Raw genomic sequence first — 21,082 nt, 5'->3', positions numbered from 1 at the left:
TTAAGATGTCCAACATACAGCAGATGAAAAGAGATAATTAAACTCCCAAAATGCAAACAGGAAAAGGCCCAATGGATGAAAGGGCTGAAAATTAATACGTCTGACAATTTTCACTTTCTGAAAAATACTATCTATATTATCAGGTTATAGCAGTATCTCAGAGGTTCAGAGACTGTGGAATCCAGCCACCAAGGACACAACGGTTATTTAATTTCTGAGGATCATTTGTGATTGGGAAACCTTAACCAGAACAAAGTTTACATTACTCAAAGCATGCACTCTTCAGTGGCCTTAAAGAGACTGAAAAGACATGACTGTCCGAAAACAAGTGCACAAGGATCATGAACAAAGATGAAGAACTAAACTTTAACCATCAATGAAATGAGGTATTCATCACAAAAATGAATAAAATATTCATGAGGGTAGGACCACATGGTAAGATTATGATTCAAAGGTAGGGGGAAGCCAAAAGGTAAAATGCAGCTCTTTGATGAAGGACTGAAGCAAAAAGACAAGGCCCATTGTTAGTGCTGACAGTGGAAAGAAGGAAGAAAGATGGGGTGGAAAATAATGTATACCATCAACCTATTGTCAGGAGACTGCTAGAGGGCTGGTTACTGAAGAGCTACTATTTCAACCAGACTTTGAATGAAGTCCTCTTCTAGTCAACAACCGTGAGTGGGAAATTTTTTTTTTAGCTAATGGGAGAGTGTCAGAAGCAGCACCATGACATTTACAAGCATATAATCTGCTTCATTGCTGCCTACAGGCTCTGAGGCAGTGAAACTGATGAAATGCTTGTAAATGCCACAGTGATGCTGCTTCAGAATCTAGGAGAAGCAGCAGAGATTCAATCCTGTTGGGGGTGGGCAAGACCATGGAAGAGGAATCATTTCTCTCTCTCCCCTTCCTCCTATTACAGTAATAATCCAGAGTCAGAAACTTTTGAAGCCCTCATCTTTTACATCAGGACACCAGCACTCTAAAGTTTTAAATCAGTTTTCCGATTAAGTACTTATAACAAAGTACTTACAACAAAGTACAGCTGAGGAAGATGCTTGTACTAAAAAAAAAACCAACAACAAAAATGAAATGTTAAAACTGGGCACTGAAAAAATCAAGTGGGAAGTTTGCTAGTAAATGTTTGTTTTTTCTTCCAGTCATATCAGTTTCTGAGATTCATCTAACAGTTAGACTGGCAAGATAAAAGTGTATTTTAAAAGAATTTATAATTTTAAATAAATAGTCACACCTCCCTCCAACTAGAGTTTCCTCATGTTTCTTACTGATTGGTTTACTGATATGCAAGGAGAAGAGGAAAGTGGTAAGTGGCTGCTCAGCTCGGAAAATATGCATGTACATCTTAGAAAGTTTTCAGGTAAGCAGAGATTTATTTATTTTCAGCAGTATTTCTAAGTAATAGGTTCCATGGATCTGTTATAATGACTCTTCAACATACTTGCAATTTTGAATGCTGCCTCCAATGCTACAAATATGCTGAGGTTCTACTGTAACAGATCTGTGGAATTTACTAAAAAAGACACATTATGTAAATAATGCATAGATACTATAAACAAGGGAGAGATGGCTATATAGAAATGCATATGTAGATGGAAAAATAATGTAAGAACACACTCTTTCCAAACAGGACTTAAACTGCCCTAACACAAAATTGTACCTGTCTTGCAGTCGAGTCTTGCAATTTGCAGTTTTACAGTTCTGAACTAAGACAGGTTCTACGTGACCATTCAGAAACTGTTGAAAAGCAAATTCAAGTCTAGGAAACAGGTGTTAAGGATTGCTTCCATGATGATGCATGCAATCACTGTAACTATCCCAACTCTGATGAAATCAAGTTCAAAATAAAAAATTTCAAAACTTTAACGTATCACCGTTCTCTTTTGCTTTTCCTTTTTATATAATGGCTTAAGTATGACATCTTCACATTCCATCATTGTTAATGTATCAAAATTATACTCTTTATTGCAGAAATAAAATTTACATTTCTGTCTAAAACTGACTACGAGCATTATTTCTATTCTACAAACAGTACTGTTTCTGCACATTGCCTATCAAGACCCAATAAGTGTAGATCACTGAGGAAAATACTGGGAGCAAAGCAGCATGTCTTTCCATTTTCATTCCAATCTCACTGTAGACAATTTTTTAAAGATTTGTTTTCTTGCAGATTTTATCATATTATTAATTACATGGTATCCAAACATCTAAATAACCTTTTTTTTCCTGTTTTGTTATGCATGTAACTGATTATAGAAACCCTTCCAAAATTTATAAGCCAGTCAATTAACATTAGACAATTTTTTCCAGTAACTAGCTACTATTTTGCAGCACTAAAATATGAAAAATTAACTCTTATTTCCTACCACCACTAGGAAGTCCAATAAGAATTTCTAAGGAATTATTTGGTAGTGTTATCACACTATTTTGTTTAATTTGAGCTTTAAATTTCGTTCCAATATTCCTTAAGGAAACTTGAGGAAATCCCATTTTTATTTGTCTATAGGTCAAATTTAGTCCTTCTGTCCAAGGAGGACTGACAGATCACATTCTGAGCCTAAAATGAAGCTCTTTAAAGGGCAGTGCAGGGAGAGAAAGCTAGGGAATAACTGTTCCTCCAAGCTGAGTATGATACCCTCTACAGTAAAGGAAGCTTCTGACAGCATGAAAGTGAGATGCCAATAAATGAATTTGTGCACTGTAAGATATGTTCTGGTACAGAAGAAGCAAAGGGACAATTGATCAAAGCACGAAAAAAGCCACAGGAAAGGTGTGCCAAAATTGTCTGGCCAGTGATTGACTCCACTGTTTTCTGTCCATTGAGATAGGAAGATATGCCACAAGATCCAAATCAGCATATGAGAGCACGAAGAATAATTTAGTGTGTAGACTTTCAAGCCAGCCACATCTTATTTTTCCAAGATCCTTCTTCTAGACATAACATCACTAAGAGGACAGAATGCACAAGAGAATGCATTCCACATCCTAGATGTTACAGCTGACTTACTCCACTGTTACATGGGGGCTTATTAGCTTCAAAGAAGGCCATGCACTTGTTCTTCAAAGGAAGGAAAGAAAAATAAAATACTAACTACAGGTGTCAGGTACCCAATGAGGAAGAAGCAACTCTAAAAGTGCAAGCCCAGACGTTTGGGCTCACTTCTAGTTTGGGGGCACATGAGTTTGACAGATTAGAGTAACACAAATTATACTAACACACATCGAGCCAAATGAAAGAGGCTTTTCCTCCAGAGAAGAAGAGGAAAATAATGAAAAACAATTCCTCTCTACCTCAAAGCAGTTTACATTTTAATTTTACAGTTCAAATAGGCAGCAACATAATTTACTAGCCCAAGAACATAGCCATGCATCACTCAATCTCACTGTTCTAGTTATACTGAATAACTACCTCCTGATCAGCTTGGCTCTGGGAATCCCCTTTGTTTATGCTTGCATCCCGGGTCCAACGAGGAGGTTTCCAGGTTCTTTCTTGTGTTCCTTTGTTGTAGTAGTAACAACGTCCTGTAGTATCTTTATGGGTTTCCCATTCTCCATTAATCTGAATTGGGGAACTTGTAGGTAAAGGTGGAAGTGCAGACTGAGATATTTTCAGTTCTTGTAAATTAGCATAAACTGGTGAATCCGGCCTGCCTTGGCTTGGTGGAGTAGTTGGCTATTGTGAGAGAAGAAATTAAGTATTACTTAAACTGCAAGTGTATTTTTAATTTTCTCCTTTAATAAAAATCAATTATATTACAGAAGTATAAGAGGAAATATAATTTATATAATCAAAAACGAAGTCTTACTTTTATACAGAGAGACCTTTTGCAATTAAAACAGTCAAATCAAAGTCAAACAAAAACAAATCTATTTTTTGACCCATAACCACAAGGGTTATTTCACAAACTGTATTTATAGTTTATTAAAAATCTTTAAACATTCCTGCAAATGGCATCTTTTAATGATCTCATATGGCAGACTTGTGAAAAGATAAAGCAGTATTCAATAACTGGAAGATTTCACTGGGTTTCATTTCAAGACATGAAATATTGATGGCTCGTCTCCTCCCCAAACTTGGAATGCGTGTGGAGCAAAAGGAGGGGGGAAAAGCACTGTTTTACACCTCTCATCCTCTATCTTGAAAGTGAGATAGAACAGGCAGTGCAGTCTAAAGTAGTGAGTACAGTATTGGACTAAGGAATTTGGGAATTTCACTTGAGCCTTTCCTCTGTAATTTTTTCCAAATTAACAGTCACAGAACTGAGCTAATCAATCTATTCTAAATAGATTTAAGATATTATTTAGTACAAACAAAATATTTTGCATACCACCGTAATTTATCAATGTCAACAAAAGGAATAACTTTTACCTGTCTAAACAGTAATGTGGAACAGATAAAGTTTAGTCCTAAATACAAGAAGCAGAACCACAACCAACATCTGCAGGAGAATGTAATACTACTACTAGCAACGGTAAATAAATGCAAATTTCTGCTAAGATGGTGAGCTCAGGTAGAGAACATCCTCAACCATCTACTCACAGGAAAAACTATTGGAAATTCAGACACAGAATTATGAACCACAAAACTACTTACAGGGGAAAAAACTGTCTTTTTATTTTTTAAAAATATATATAATTCTAAAAGCATAACACCACCCCATAGTATGTTAACATCACCATATGACAGGATGGATAAAAAAATATTTACATTTAAAGTATGTTTCTTTTTAAAAATAAACCTGTTTAAAATGAAATCTTACTGTAATACAAAATATGTTATGTCTAAACTTATCATAATCTCTTAAAACATTTTAAAAATAAATATGCTTAATCCATGAACCTCTATCAAAAACTGAGTTAAAGGCAACTTTTCCATACAAAGAAAGAATCAGGGGGAACAAATCTAACTTTTGAGGTCAAGCTTTATAAATATGGCACAATAAGTCATATACTGTATAAAAGGTTTAATCTTATGGGGGATCCAGGGGCTGTGCTACAGGGTGCAAGAAACTAGCAAAGTCATCACAGGCATTGGGACCCAGCCTCAGACTTTAGGACATACCATCATGTATCCCATCAGGATCACTCACTGACCACCTGGGTGGTCTCATACTCGTACTCCTATTTTATAGCTTCTCCCTACCTAAGTTCTGATTGGCTCGATTCTCAAAATGACGAATGCTTATGACTCTACCCACTATGGAAACTTACTCTTCAGCTCATGGAAAAACTCATCTACCCAGTAACTACCAGCCCTTGCTTCTGGATTGTTCTGGGCACTTCAAGTAAATGACCTTTCTCTGCCTCCTTCCATGTATACACAGACAGAGATACAAACTAACTGAAATCCATTAATTTTGCAACAAATAAAATACTGCAGTGCAAAAGGCATGTGAGTTACACAAGCAGAAGTCCTGGATTGTTATTAGTCCTTTTGATTTCTTGGGGGTAGGGGTGGGGGAGTTATGTAAAAAGGGAGAAGGAGCACAACCAGAAAAGGAGTAATACTGGTGTCAAAGCAGGACACTGTGTGAAGAAGGGACAACATTCATTTGAGTGCAGCCTCTAGTGTTGATTTCAACACATGGGAACAGAAGGAAAATACTGCCATGGCTGCAGGTTATAAAAAAGACCCTATTTGGGAATATTTTTACTTATTTTCCAGAATTTTGTGAACCTCCGGATAAGAAAGGAACACATGCTAAATGTAAACAGTGCAACACAAAGATGAAAGGCCTGGTTATCAGAATGAAAGATTATGAAGAATGCTCCCCAAAAGGAAATGACTGTTTCAGACACATCCGTATCATCATCTTCAATCTGGATTAGCTGATAAGAATGGTGCAAAAATAAATTTATTAGCCTGCTTACCATTTCTTACTATGCTAGGAAATGAAAACAGATTACTGTCATAAATTGGTGTTTTGGGTAGATTTAAGAATTTCAAAATGTTTGCATTCCAAATATAGCTGGTATGTTATTTTGAAGTGCGAGTATTTATCAATTATATTTTTACTGTTACTGATAGACTTCTGAAGTGATTTTTATCGCTGCATATAAGCAAATATCGAAGGTGAATATTTCCAGTTTAAAAGTAAAATTTTATTAGGCATTTATGAATTTTAACATTTAAAAAATGTTTTTTCTCAAGCGGTTTGGTATGTTGCTAGAAATAAAAGTTTAAATAGATTTAGATCGGGGTGGCCAACCTGAGCCTGAGAAGGAGCCAGAATTTACCAATGTATATTGCCAAAGAGCCACAGTAATACGTCAGCAGCCCCCCCATTAGCTTCCCCACCCTGCTCCCAGTGCCTACCACCCACCGACAGCCCCGCCGATCAGCGCTTCCCCCTCCCTCCCCCAATCAACTGTTTCGTGCCATGCAGGAGGCTCTGGAGGGGGGGGGGGGAAGAGTGAGGGCACGGCAGCCTCAGGGGAGGACGCGGGAAGGGGTGGAGTGGGGGTAGGGCCTGTGGCAGAGCCATGAACACCCCCCAGCACACTGGAAAGTTGACACCTGTAGCTGCAGCCCCGGAGTCGGTGCCTATACAAGGAGCCGCATATTAAACTTCTGAAGAGCCACAGGTTGGCCACCCCTGATTTAGATAATCCTTGTGATCTATTAAATAATTCTTCTCCCTAACAATGCGGGTTTAGTATAAACAGAAGTACAAGCACCTTCACAAGGAGGAACCTTTCATTTACAGATCTCTAAAAAAAAAAAATCAATGTATTGAAGAATACTCAGTGAGTAAGAGTGACTTTTCTTAACCACTTTGTTTCAAGGTCCAGCTTAGACACTGAATTATTAACATCAAACATCTGCAATATCTACAACTTCAGAGTCATCTGCCTGTACCACTATCAGCTAAACAGTCTTTTTTTGATACAAGTAACTTGCCGTCTTTCTTCATTATCTAGTAAAACCATGAATGAGTTCATAATCAGGACCAGCAAATTCCAGAAAGACTCCATAGATAAAAAGATAGCTGAGTTCATTTATAAAACAAATTCTCCCTTTTGTCTTGTTCAGAACAAACATTTCATTGACATGGTTCAATCATTATGACCAGGCTACAGGCCACCTGGCAGAGCAGACATTGCCAGAACATTGCTGGATACACTGTACCAGAAGGAAATTGAACAGTGTGCAAAAAAATGTTGATGGGAAATTCATTAATCTGAGTCTTGATGGGTGGAGCAATGTACACAATTATCCAATAATATATGATTGTGTGATATCAGCAGATGGAGTTGTCTATCTTACAGAAACAATTGATACATCAGGAAATGCCCATAGAGCAGAATAATTAGAAGTAGCAGCAGTAAAAGCCATAGCAAACTGTAAACAAAAATTGAAGTGTCAAGTGTGTATCTTTGTCAAAGACAATACCACAAATGTAACAAAGATTAAAAGAAATCTAGAAGATATTGAAGTAACCTGAAACGTATAACAGATGGGTGCAGTGCTCATTTGATTCCTCTTTTAGCCAAAGACTTAAGTACAACTCCAAGAATAAAGGAAAAAGTTGAAACTGGAAAATACTTCCATAAGAACCGCTTTGCTTCAGTTTCATTGAAGAGAGCAGGACTCTCCAAACAAATTCTCCCCCAAGATGTATGACGGAATTCAGTGGTTGACTGTTTTGACCTATTTATCAAGAACTGGCCTATTCGGATTACTATTTCTGAAGAAAATCATGACAAAAAACACATGGACCAATCAAAGCCAAAGTAGTCAACATTGGACTAAAAAGAAATGTAGAAGATCTGCTGAATATACTGAAACCTATGTCCATAGCCCTGGACAAACTCCAAAAAGATTGTTGCTCTATTTCTGATGCTATTGAAATTTGGAAAGAACTTCGAGACACTGAAGAAAAAAATACCCAACAACAAAGTTAAATTGCAGGCAGGCAGTAATGAAGCAGATGGATCAAGCTCTTATTCCACCTCATTTTCTTGCCAATATTCTCAACCCAAAGTACCAATGGATAGATGCCTAACTGCCGAGCAAGATGCTGATGCTATGACATGGGCATCTAATAATCACCAATCAATCATGCCAACCATAATAAATTTCAGGACTGAAGGTGAACCATTCAAGCAGTATGAAGAATATTTTCTTCATTTGGAATAATTCATTCAAAATTGAGAAGGTGACTAGAAGCTGAAAACACAAGAAAACTTATCTCTCTCTTCCAGTCTATGACTAAAACCAAGACAGAAGGTGATGGGAGCTACTTATTTTAGTAGTTTGAAGGACAGCCTTTAGTAATTTAGAAAATTGTCTATTTTCAAGAGACTTAGGCAAGTAGAAACTTAAGATCTAGTCACTTTCATTTAGGCATTTTTGAAAATTGTCTCAAGCTGACCGGAAATAATCAGTTCAATTCACGGACTACAGTTAATCCCTCTGTTCCTTTAATAAATCATTTAGTTGTAAATGTGAAACATGTTTTGGTAAGAGAAGTTTATGTATCCAAAACATTTAAGATTGTTTTGTTTAATAAAAATAAATGCTATATGCTATTGTGTGTTTAATTAAATTCCAGTTACCATTCTAATGCAGCTTGACACATATCATGAGCATAAAAGTTAATTTTCTAGTAAACAAGCAAATATATCGTTCACCATTTTCTAACATCCTAAAACTGTACAATTAATAAGAATCTGATGATATTAAGCTATATAATTGCTTAAATAAATGTACTAAATCTAGTGAAAGACCAATTAGTTGTAAATCAACATGTTTTAATAGTTATATCAACTAGTAAGAATGCACCTTTCTTTAGAAAATAACTGAAGTACAAATGGAAAAGTTAATTTAAACCATGATTTAAAATCGTTGATTTAAAAGTCAATCCACATTGCCATATAAATACCAATGGCAAAAACTATGTTAATGAAAAGTTAAGGCTGCATGGTGGTATGTCATCCCCTTGCAGGATGCTGAGTTGAGCAAAACCTCAAACTTATGAAAACTAGGAAATGCAGTTAAGGTTGCCCATGCAACTTTACTCTGCCAATCCCACAGTTGATGAAATGTACAAGACCTTCACCTCCTCTCACAACCCATTCACTCTTACACATAAGATTCCATCTAACGCTATTAAAGGCAAAAGAGGGGATATAGAGAGGCGGGAAGGGTGCCCACACCACCTTCCCTCTATTCCCCTGGATCAGGCACTAGCTGACAGAATCATTCACATACACTCCAGTATGCATCCTTTCTATGCAGAATTGCGTAGATTATATGGGTAGCAGTGTCTTGTCCACAGTAAGGGGGAATAAGATAGCCATCATTAAAACATTAGAATCCTAAATTCAAGCGTAAGTTGAGATGGTATCCTTGAGTAAGTGTAAGGGAGGTGTAAGAGGCTGTGAAGTGGTTCTTAAACTCTACACGTGTGGTACTCTTTCTATGTCAGTACACCTCTATAACGCTGTCCTCGGGAGCCAAAAAATCTTACCGTGTTATAGGTGAAACCGCGTTATATCGAACTTGCTTTGATCCGCTGGAGTGCACAGCCCCGCCTCCCCCCACCCCCCCGCGCCCCCCGGAGCACTGTTTTCCCGCGTTATATCCGAATCGGGTCGCATTATATCGTGGTAGAGGTGTATATGGAACAATCCTGAATTTTATAGTGCCAAGGATCAGTGTATGTGCCATGTGCCTATTGAGGCATCGCTCTAAGATGGTAGAGGGGAGATAGCACAGGCATTTTTTTTTTTCTTGTTTGTCCTTCAATAGTGTTAGATGGAATTCTGTGGTGAGAGTGAATGGGGGTTATAAAAGGAGGTGAAAAGCTGGTATATTTCTGCAACTGTGGGGTTGGCAGAATAAAGGTGTGTGTGTGTTAACAGGACCTATTGAGGCATTGCTCAAAGAGGGTAAAGTTATGGGTGCATGGGCAACCTTACCTGTGCATTTCCTGATATACAGAAGTTTGTATTTTGCTCAAATCAATGTTCTGCACTAACTATTCTGTTGCGTTCACAGTAAGCCTCCCCACATATTAAAAATCTCATTATATTAAGCAACCTTTTAGAAGCAACATTTTTATTGCACAGCGGTACAAAGGTTTGGACCAGAGACATCACTGGCAGGGTGTTCACAGGGGCAATGGCGTCAGCACATTCTCTTGAACTTCCCAGGCAAACATAACATGTCTCATAGAAAGCTTCATGGGTTTTTTTTTTTCCCTTTACGGGTGAATGTGCACTAATCCTTCCAGACTGCACGTCTATGCAAATGAAGAAGTGAACTTGTTTTTAATTTGGGACCCACAAAGACTTAGTGGGTGTCATGCACTACCTTAGATAATAATTAACCATCTGAGACCATTTTGACCTGCGCCACAGCAATAGCTGGATCTCTAGCTCTGCCCTTTGTGGAGCTAAAAGCCCCCCCAGATCTGGGGGCACACATGAGGGAAGAATGTAGAGCTGACAGGTATATTGCCCCTGTTCTCTCCCAATCTTTCTGCCACTCATCCCCATGTCCCTTCTCCAAGTACTCCACCCCTCACTTCATCACCTGAGCCAGACATCTCTCCCCTCACTTCCCACCCACTCCCATTTATCCCCCTCCTCATAACCCCCCTGCAGCTCCAAACCCCTCTACTGCCCCATTCTTCACCCCTCAATTACCGTACTCTCGCAGGCAGCATTCACATGATTATATCCCCCCAAATACTTTGATTACGTTTCCCCCAAACTAGAATCACCACCCATGACTCAAATTGTTGTAACCTCCAAACACTCAGTCCAAAACTCCTTTTGTCTCGGGGCTTGTCTACACCACGCAGTTTTTAATGACAAGGCTGTGTCAACACAGCCTTGTCACTAGAAGTCAGCGTGCGTAAACGCTCTTTGTCAGCACTTTTGCCGACAAAATACTTCCAGCCCCACGAGCAGTGTTAGCTTCGTCTTAGCTTCGTCGGCAGGAGAGTGCTCCTGCCAACAAAGCCGCATTCACACTGCCACTTGGGTTGGCAAAACTTTTCTTTCGCAGAGAAGGGGGGGGGGGGGGGCTTTTTTAAGTACCGTGAAAGACAAAAGTTTTGTCCACAACTTCGCAGTGTAGACATACCTTCAGGTGCAGGCTTCTGATTAAATCATCCTTAGTTATGTTAATTAAACGGGGAGTTCCCAGTCATCAAGAGGTCTGTGATTCATTCAGTCATCAGCATCTCAGTTTAACAGTACAAGGCAGCAGAAGGAAACAGTTTTGGGAGGGCAGTAACTTGGGGACCCCTTGGTAAAAGAACCCCAAATTTGGATTACTAATGCTACCCTGCATGCCCATAAGGCATACCAAAATTCAAAGCAATCTAACGGTTCAGATTTTAGGGCACTTACAAGAGTTGAGCTTTAAAGCACATAAAATGGTAGGAACAGAAATCCTCGACCTGTTTTTCTGTATTGCACATGCACAGTATAAAAATGTACATTTTCTTAATTAGAAGAAAGAATGTGGATCCCCCAAAGTCTGAGTAGATACCATGCACTACCTTAGGTAAAACTTGACAGACTGACTATTCTGACCCACATCACATCAATAGTTTGATCTCTAACTCTGCGCAAAAATCTAGAAACTTTTTTAAAAATTGCTATTTTTCCTCCTTGGCTTATATCTCTGGAACCCTTGGCTCAAATTACTCCAAATTTGGGCAATAACCCCCTATCTTGCACCCTTCTGATGCATGCCAAATTCTAAAGGTATCTGACTAAACATGTCCATTAAAGATTGAACTTTAAGTCTGCTAAAACAGATGTCATGACGCAACCTTAACTATATGGCGCTGCTGCACCACTATAATACCTAGAACATGATACTAGTATGTCATTTTTCAGAACTGAGGTGATTATACTAGCAACCTATTATTGACTTAAGCTGTACAGAAGTTTTCTGTTAATGCAGAATCTATATCCCCGTGTCTGGGGTTAGTATTGTCAGCAGGTTTTTTTCTTCATAGCTCCTAAATAAATTATATTCTGTATTTTTCCCCTCAGTCTTCTACTTAGTTTTAAACTGAAATTTTCATCTCTGGAGGCAAAAATATCATTCATTTTTTGCTGCGTCTTTTCAAAGCAGAAAAAAAAAATCTGTTTCGACATAAGAAAGAGCTTGCATTATACAATTATAATCAAAACCTACACTGATAATCTAGACCACACCTGGTCATAAATAGATGGTTTTGCTTACATGAGGAAGCATATTTTGGTTTATACCACACAGTCAAATAGAAGCCACAAGTGGCCAACACCCATAACCAAAAGGGGAAATAGCTATAAGAGGAACAGCCTGAGATTACAAACCTATGTCTGTTAGAAAGCAGATTTCCTGGTTTACGACAAATATACTTAATAGGAACACAGAAAAGTTGGTCAAAAAAGTTGAAACTTGCACTGCTGGAAAACCAGTGAAATAAATCACATTTTCCACCGTATGCATGACAAGTTTTGGTGTTCCTATCTAGTTTTATTATGGCATATGATAGTTTTAAAGGTTAAAAAACAAAACAAAACTATCTTAACCTGCTAAATAAAAACCTCAAATCTCATGCTGGAAGGAAAAAAGCTTCACTATTCCAGAAACAGGATCATACCTGGTTCCCCACTTCCCATCCCATGGATGGCTATCTTGGAATTATACCCAGCTGCTTTAGCTTCCTTGTACCTATAATATTAAATTTATACTTCACTGTCTTTCTTTTAAAAATTCTGAACTCCATATCACAGCATTCATTTCAAATCTTGTTTATGCCCCCCAGTCTCCTTAATTTCAGTAATGCAGCCTCCATACCCCATCTGCTTGCTTCTCCCACTCCTGTCTCTGCCGTCTTCCATGTCAGCTTCTATGCATGCATCAACCACCCCAATACCAGCATCCCATCCCTCCACCCTCTCCTCATTCAAATCCCCTCATAAAGACTCTTAAGCATGAACCTGTCAGACAACTTTTCACCACAAGAGATTAGTAAAGTTAGAGCAGAATAAATCTAAATTATTCCCGTCCTCAAGGTCTTCTCTTTTGTAAACTCTTCGAGGCTGATAATTGTGCATTGTACAGCACTGCGGCCATTCCTGGCACTTAAAATATAAGAGGAGGTTCAATATATGCGGTCCCTATCTGTATTCCACACGTGTGCTCAGGCACGCCATGCACCTGAGTACAGAAGGGTTTCCAAATAGTGTCCGCTGACCCACACATACGTAGTGCGTTTCCTCATGCTCTTGACTGAGGGTATAAGGGGCAGTGCAGGTCGACGCCACTCCAGTTTCCCCTCTTACTGTTGTGCAATTGAGTCCGAAACAGAAGGGAAAGAGGGCAGGTTGTGGAATACAAATAGAGACGATACATCTCGAAGAACCTCCAGTTACAGGTAAGTAAGGTCCTCTTCTTCGAGTGATGATCCCTATATGTATTCCACATGTGGGTGACTTTTGAGCAGTAATCAATGCAGAGGTGGGTGCGAGGATGTTAACAGCAGAGCCATCTGAAATACAGAGTGACCTAGAGGAGGGGACGTTTGACTGTTTATAACATTCCAGAATTCAACCTGGGACACACTTAGAGATCGTCTGGGAGGAGATAGCCTGGTCCTTGGATCTCTCTGTGATGGCAAAATAAATAAATAAATAAATAAAGTCTGAAAACATCCAGTTCTGTGCAAGTAGAATTCCAGGACACATCCGACATCAAGGGAGTGCAGGGTTCTGTTGTTGAAGGAGGCATGTGGTTTTGGATGGAACACTGGCAAGATGGAATTAAGACACCACTTTAGAGAGGAATTTGGGGTGTAATCTCAAAGATACCTTGTCTCTGTGGAACACCATGTAGAGAGGGTCTGCCATCATGGCACTGAGCTCGCTCACCTTTCTGTCCGAGGTGGTGGCAATCAGGAATGCCACTTTCATGGAAAGGTGGGTCCTGGAGCATGGTGCCATGGGTTCAAAGGGCAGTCTCGTGAGGGCTGAGAGTCTCAAACGAAGGTTTCAGCTACTTTCTTCCCCAGATCTGTTCTCTCAGAAATCTGCACAATGCTCTTTTAAAGGACTCAATTGGAACTAAGGCCCTGGAGCCATGCTAGTCACGGAGGTCTTCGGAAGTCAGAGATTTTATGACTTCGGCGACCTCCGTGATGAAATCATAGCCTTACTTGTAACCACATCTTTGAGAAATACTATATTCTTATCCAGAACTAGTCTAAATAATTATATAATATGCAGAAATATTTCTTCAGAATTTAACGTGTCTTTGTAAGTTTACAGTGTCTAAACACAATGGAGCCCCAACAGATTGCAATTGGACCCAGATGCTCCAATGTACATTATTAATAAATTACAATGTACTGAGGAAAGTTGCAATTTTTAAAAATTCAACTTTAATTGAAGTACATTAAAGGAGTTAAATTCACTTTTTTGATATAACCAGGACTCTTCCTCTACCAAATCTCACTTTTTTTTTTTTTAATTTAAACAAGAGTACTGTAAAAAGCAATCCCCACTAGATGTCATTGTAGAGCTCTAAAGAACTTGAGGAACGTTGTAATTTAATTCATCCTGGGGAAATGTTTCTAGAGTTACACAGGCACTGACCAGACACAGTTATATTAGGCAAAATAGTCCTTAATAGTTCCAAGTTAAAATGGTTTAAATATATCTTAAATGCATTCCTGTTATTTACTACTACAAAATAGTACAATTCATCATAATGAGCATTAATTTTTTTTAAATCACTAATCCAGAAATCTAATCCTTCTAGTTACATCACAGTAAAAATTTCTAGTAGACTCTGTATGGGCCAAGAGAAATAGATTTGAAAGAGGGCTAGAAAAAACTGAGTTACAATTAGAAGAACAAAGTTTTTTTGTACACGTTACTTTCTCAGATTTGTCCTTGTTACTCTTGTAATCTTGACACTGTATGTAGTATCTTCAGCACACACAGACAGACTCAGGCTGCCATCATTATAAGCCTTACACAAACACCAAATGCATTTTTATGATTTTCATGCAGTATTTTCCCCACTAGAATATGGAAAGTTAGAAAAAAGAATGGTATGACGACAGATTTTCAAAGATAGATAAATGCAAATATTTGCATGAGTTTACAATTTTGCATGCAAATTCTAAACATATGCAAGGCCAGTTAGATATTTAATATTTACATGCACCAAACTTTTAAAGTCTAGTCTCAAGTCAGAATCTACACAGGAAAGTTGATTTGTGAGCAACAAATCTTTGTGAACCAGTGTGAAGACTATTTAATCTAGTAGTGAAGGCAAGAAAACACAATTTTTAGCACCATTACAGAATGTGTTCTTGAAATGGGGCTTGAATAAACAGGTCTCCAGACTTAAGTTTTCACAGTCACGTAGTACAACAGGTAGGTAGGTATCCACCTCTAAATAAAACACCTGGTTAATCATTTATGAATGAACTGTCAACATTTTCATACAAAAGACCAAACGTATATTTCCTAGCCTATAGACACATTTGCTTGAACTCTATGCCAAGAAAAGCAGACTTGCCATACTTCACAAAGCATACTTTAATATCAAAATGAATGTCAGATTCTCAGGAAAAACTTGGAGATTTTAAAACAGCACCCTATGTTTTGATGGCTTACTTTATTAAAAAATAATATATGCAAACAGTATTTATTTTTAAATGCTCGAACACTGCATGAAGCACTAACATCAAGATGACTTGAAACCACATGCACATATTACATACACTCCAATAGTATAATAGATTGTGAATGGCATGAGCAAAAGAGGACTGATACAGACATCTAGATTTTTTGGACAACTTGCTGCAATTTTATTAATCCCCTAACAACTTCTCAGGGCCAGCTGTCCTTGCAGAAATTAAAAAACTGTTCTGACAGTTACCTGCCTTCTCCCTTGTACAGTGTTCAACTGCACAGCATCACAATTGCAAGGCTTAATAGCTGCTTAAGTTACGGTTGAGGAAGATAACTGTCCAAATGCAAGAAGACACATATGGGGTCTGCAAACAAATCACTAGTGCAGGGGTCAGCAACCTTTCAGAAGTGGTGTGCCCAGTCTTCATTTATTCACTCTGATTTAAGGTTTTGCATGTCAGTAATACATTTTAATGTTTTTAGAAGGTCTCTTTCTATAAGTCTATAATATATAACTAAACTATTGTTGTATGTAAAGTAAATAAAGTTTTTAAAATGTTTAAGCAGCTTCATTTAAAATTAAATTAAAATGCAGAGCCCCCCCAGACAGATGGCCAGGACCCAGACAGCGTGAGTGCCGCTGAAAATCAGCTCGCGTGCTGCCTTCGGCACACGTGCCATAGGTTGCCTACCCCTGCACTAGTGTTTCTTCTTTCCTGAGTGCCAGTAACATGAAATTAACAAGAGGTTTATTAGTGCCATTGCTGGTAATCAAATGCATGTGGGCAGCAATTAAAAGAACAGGAATCATGTAAGTTTCACTGGGCTGCTGTTTAGGAAGCTACCAGCACTAACAGACATTGGGACTTGTTATCCTCCCACATGAATAGAAGTTGAAGGGGGGAGGAATGATCCCAAACACCTAGATTTTTGCCAGAAAATTGCAGCTGTCTCTTTTGGCAAGGCCCAAGCTCTAGACCTTGCCCCATCCCTGTCGTCCCTTGCCTAGTAACTAACTAGAAAATTATTCAAGTCTACATTTCCCTCCCTCCCCCCAAATGGCATATTTATTAGTTGACAGCCCAGGCCAGCCAACAGTCCCTGGCACATGGGGGCTATTAGATATGGGAACACTATTGAGGGGCACTGGTTGGCTACCTCTTTTTGTTTTATTACTGCTGAGCTTTTAGCATACATCTTACATGTATTCTCTAGGTTTTGCCTTCTTTCCTTAATATACCTGAATACATTAAAAAACTCACTATATGGTCAATTTTGTATATATTGCACTTTATTTTCAACAGGGCCTTTCTTCAGAAGCAAAAACAGAAGCCTAGTTTGGGGTGGGGGAAAAGTAGTATGAATCCACAAATAATGCTACACTATACTAGCTATCCCCATCTAAATACCAATTGGATAAATTATTGGTAAAATCTAAATATACATTTTAACTGGGAATTCAAACACTAAATGTCACCATAAATCCACTTACTGAAATTGTTCCTTTCAGTTTAGGACAAACTACAGTAACTCCTCACTTAAAGTTGTCCCGGTTAACATTGTTTCGTTATTAGGTTGCTGATCTATTAGAGAACATATACATTTGAAGTCGTGCAATGTTCCATTATAAGGTTGTTTGGCTCACCCTGCTCCGCCCGCCCAGCGTTCCAGCCAGGGAGTGGGCAAGCCCCTAACCCCGCTCCCTGGCAGGAGTGCCGGGCGGGCGGAACGGGGCAAGCCCCCATGCCCCAACTCCTCTACGCCCCTGACTCAACCAAGCTTCACAATTATCATTGGTGAGTACAGTATTAAATTGTTTGTTTAAAATTATTTTAAAAACTTATACTGTATATGTATATGTCTTTTGTCTGGCAAAAAAAATTCCCTGGAACCTAACCCCTTCCTATTTACATTAATTCTTATGGGGAAATTGGATTCGCTTAACATCATTTTGCTTAAAGTAGCATTTTTCAGGAACGTAACTATAACATTAAGTGAGGAGTTACTGTATGTTACATAGGGTTGTCTAAATCTGCAGCGATCTCCCACTCTTTATTCAGAGGAAACATGCAACACTACTTGTGCAATGTAACTGACTTTCAACCACCAGGTTGAAAATTAACAATTATATCATTATAAGTAATACATCTATTAAATGGCAATTCAGAAACATTTGTGTTCACCGAGCAGATACAAGTCTCATTCTATAGTGTTTCTGGGCATCGTCTTCAGAGACTGCAGCAAAATTGAGCAAACGTTTAATAGTTTTTGCTGCAAAAGCTGAAACAGATCACTCAAATGAATGGAATGACATGGGAAGCAAAGTACATCAAGCAGTACTAGGCTAATGCATGTACTTTGTGAAATGTACATGTCATTCAGTATTAAAGTGATTAAGAGCATCCTCTTTAATTATCAAAGAGATACTGCCAAGTTAAGGAAATCATTTAAAAGGATTTCACCCAATTTCACCTTAGATTAAGACTAAACTTTAAGCATCTAGTTTACTTTTCATCATTTATATTTTGAACAACTAAACAAAGTAGCATGCAAAACGCAGACTTTACTTTCACCTTTGTTTCTAGTGATATTTGTACATTATAATAATGGAAACATTTCTATTCATGTTTTGTTTTTTAAAAATAAAATGGCTTATGAAAAAAAAGGAAGTTCTTGTGGTTAAGGCATAGGACTTGGACCGGGCATATCCAAGCTCTCCACAGCCTTACCTTATCCTGTTACCTTAACCTGGTTACTTAAGTCCCTTAAGTTTAATACTCAGTTAGACAACAGTGCATCTGTTTGCGTTGCAAAGATTAATTTCACAATCAAAAGAGCTAAAAGCCTCATCTTGTTCTTCTCTCTCATCTATACTATCCTAGGAATAGAATTTGAAAACCATTCTAGCAAGACTGTTCTCCAACACAGTTTGGTCTGCTTTTGTGGGTGGGGATTTTATCAGCACTGTATTTAACCACCCCTTATTTAGATTTTAAATTATTGTATTTAATATAAGAACTAAGGGCCACCAAATGAAATTAATGGGCAGCAGGTTTAAAACACAAATAAAAAGAAGTTCTTCACACAGAGCACAGTCAACCTGTGGAACTCCTTGCTGAGGGGGTTGTGAAGGCTAGGACTATAACATGGTTTAAAAGAGAACTAGATAAATTCATCGAGGTTAAGTCCATTAATGGCTATTAGCCAGGATGGGTAAGGAATGGTGTCCCTAGCCTCTGTTTGTCAGAGGGTGGAGATGGATGGCAGGAGAGAGATCACTTGATCATTACCTGTTAGGTTCACTCCCTCTGGGGCACCTGGCATTGGCCACGGTCGGTAGACAGGATACTGGGCTGGATGGACCTTTGGTCTGACCCAGTATGACCATTCTTATGTTTTTAACATGGGCAAAAAACATTTTCCCCCTCAATCTCAGTCTCTGAAGTGACAGAATCATTTTGGTTGAAATTTTCAAAAAAAGTTCGACCTGTGACAGATATCCAGCGTATAAAATTTCAGCTCCAACAATTAAAGTTGGGCAAACTATAAGCAAGTGAAAACAAGGTCTTATAATGATAAGTGTCGGGCAACCTTAGTTACAGAGGCTACCGGCCTCACCTATAATAAATGCAATGCAATTTTTTAAAAATTGTTCGAGATATTTAAAAAATTCTTTCTGAAATTAAATGAGGGTCATGGTCATATTAAAAACCAGTTCTGCGTGGTCAGCCCAAGTAATAAGTATTTATTTCCATCTATTGGATTTATTTAGGTCAATAATCACGATTTGTTTCTCCATCTCAAACTGTCCATAGGTGTTTAAAAAAAACAAACACACATTTTCTGGGAATGTATCTTTAGGTCAATGCATAGGAGTGGGAATGGTGAGTGGAGATCTTAAATCCCCACATAACATGGTATGTCCCAAAAGAGAGGTATGATTTTCTATCTTTAGCTATCATCTCAGACTTTGGTACATCTGTTTCACCTTTACCCTAGATCCACCACGTTAACAGCATTATAAAGGCCTACACTTATGAAATGTCAAAATTCTATCAACAGAACATTAAAAATAATTAGCATAGAACCCTAAAAAATTTTCTAGGGAGCAGGAAACCCTTTGCATGTTGCCAAAAAAGTTACTACACACAAAAACCAAGGATATTCTTTCACAAATGCATTTTGTCAAAATCAATGACTAGTGCAGTTTTAATTTATAATACTTCAGAGTGCACTACAAGATATATTATACTAGATTTAGTAATATGAATGCAGTCTCGGTAAATAAGACACCATGCTAGAGTCATTTGTTAAATCTTTGAGAAATGGAGCAAGACCACCAAGCTCTTTTTTTGAATACTCAACGTTCCATGGCAGCTAGAACTACCACTGCTCCAACAAAAATGTCAGTGGAAAATCCACGTTTTCCAACACTTATGTACTAGTGTAGCTAACTACTACTATGTTAATCTCAAGCATGCTTCATGAGTGGGCTGCTACAACAGCTCTACAGTTAATATCATGGCTAGTCAGCTTGCTCCCTACTCACCACCCCAAATACTTCTGGCTGTGGTGGTTAGGATGACCAGACAGCAAATGTGGTGGAGGGGTAATAGGAGTCTATATAAGAGAAAGACCCAAAAATCAGGACTGTCCCTATAAAATCGGGACATATGGTCACCCTAGTGGTGGTTCTATCCACATCTCTCTCAGCTGTCTCCAGATTATTTAAAAATGAGTAACAGTCAATTTGGCCCACATGGGAACTGAACATCTGCCTGCACAAATGGCACTAACTCCTGGGAACCCAAAGCTTATTAGAAATTCTGCAAGAGGATTTTTCATGGAATCAGGAAATCACTGCTAGTACAAATATGCACAGCTAGGAACAGATAGGGCCACTACAATATCAGCTATAGTACTAACACCATGGTTCATTAGCTGACCAGCCTCAAGAGTTATGTGCTGCTACCGATCACAGTACTGTTGTAATTTTCATGTGTTTATTTCAGTTGCAATGTCACACATATGGAAAGAGGTGCCCATCTTTATTTAACTAGTCACCTCTGACAGAACTGTAAAAAAAAAAAAAAAAAAAAAAAAAAACCAAACAAACAAAAACCCACACACCTTAAAACCAGCAGAGAACCCTAAAATTGAATCCCAACCTAAAGAGGGAAGACTTTGCCCAGATTCCCCTCTCCCATACATCTTACCTACCATCAGTTCTGTTGTTCCTCTAAAATCCAGATAACAAAACAGGCCTTGAACTGCATCCTTAAGGTCAGTCTCCTTTCTGTACAACAGTTTCTCAAGTAGCAAACTTTTATCACCAACTTGATGTTTCCATTTACAGGACTCTTATTTCCTGAACACATACACAGGATACACTCTAGAAGAGTCTGAG

The 21,082-nt window shown here is 38.4% G+C and overlaps 1 protein-coding gene across 6 annotated transcripts in view; it reads right to left on the bottom strand.

Annotated features, from left to right (window-relative positions):
* The window catches only part of ARHGAP12 (Rho GTPase activating protein 12), a 149,630-nt gene that overhangs the window by 73,152 nt on the left and 55,396 nt on the right, over positions 1–21,082 (bottom strand). For 5 of the 6 annotated variants that reach the window (XM_026652066.2, XM_026652067.2, XM_026652068.2 and 2 more), the window contains exon 3: positions 3,428–3,691. The exons of the other annotated variant lie outside the window; for it this stretch is intronic. In XM_026652066.2, coding sequence (XP_026507851.1) covers positions 3,428–3,691 — 264 coding nt within the window. The remainder of the gene's footprint in view (positions 1–3,427; positions 3,692–21,082) is intronic. 6 annotated transcript variants of the gene reach the window in all.

Source organism: Terrapene carolina, unplaced genomic scaffold (genome assembly GCF_002925995.2).
Source record: "Terrapene carolina triunguis isolate 2854851 unplaced genomic scaffold, T_m_triunguis-2.0 Scaffold111, whole genome shotgun sequence".
NCBI lineage: Eukaryota > Metazoa > Chordata > Testudines > Emydidae > Terrapene > Terrapene triunguis.
This window is presented reverse-complemented; position numbering and strand designations above follow the sequence as displayed.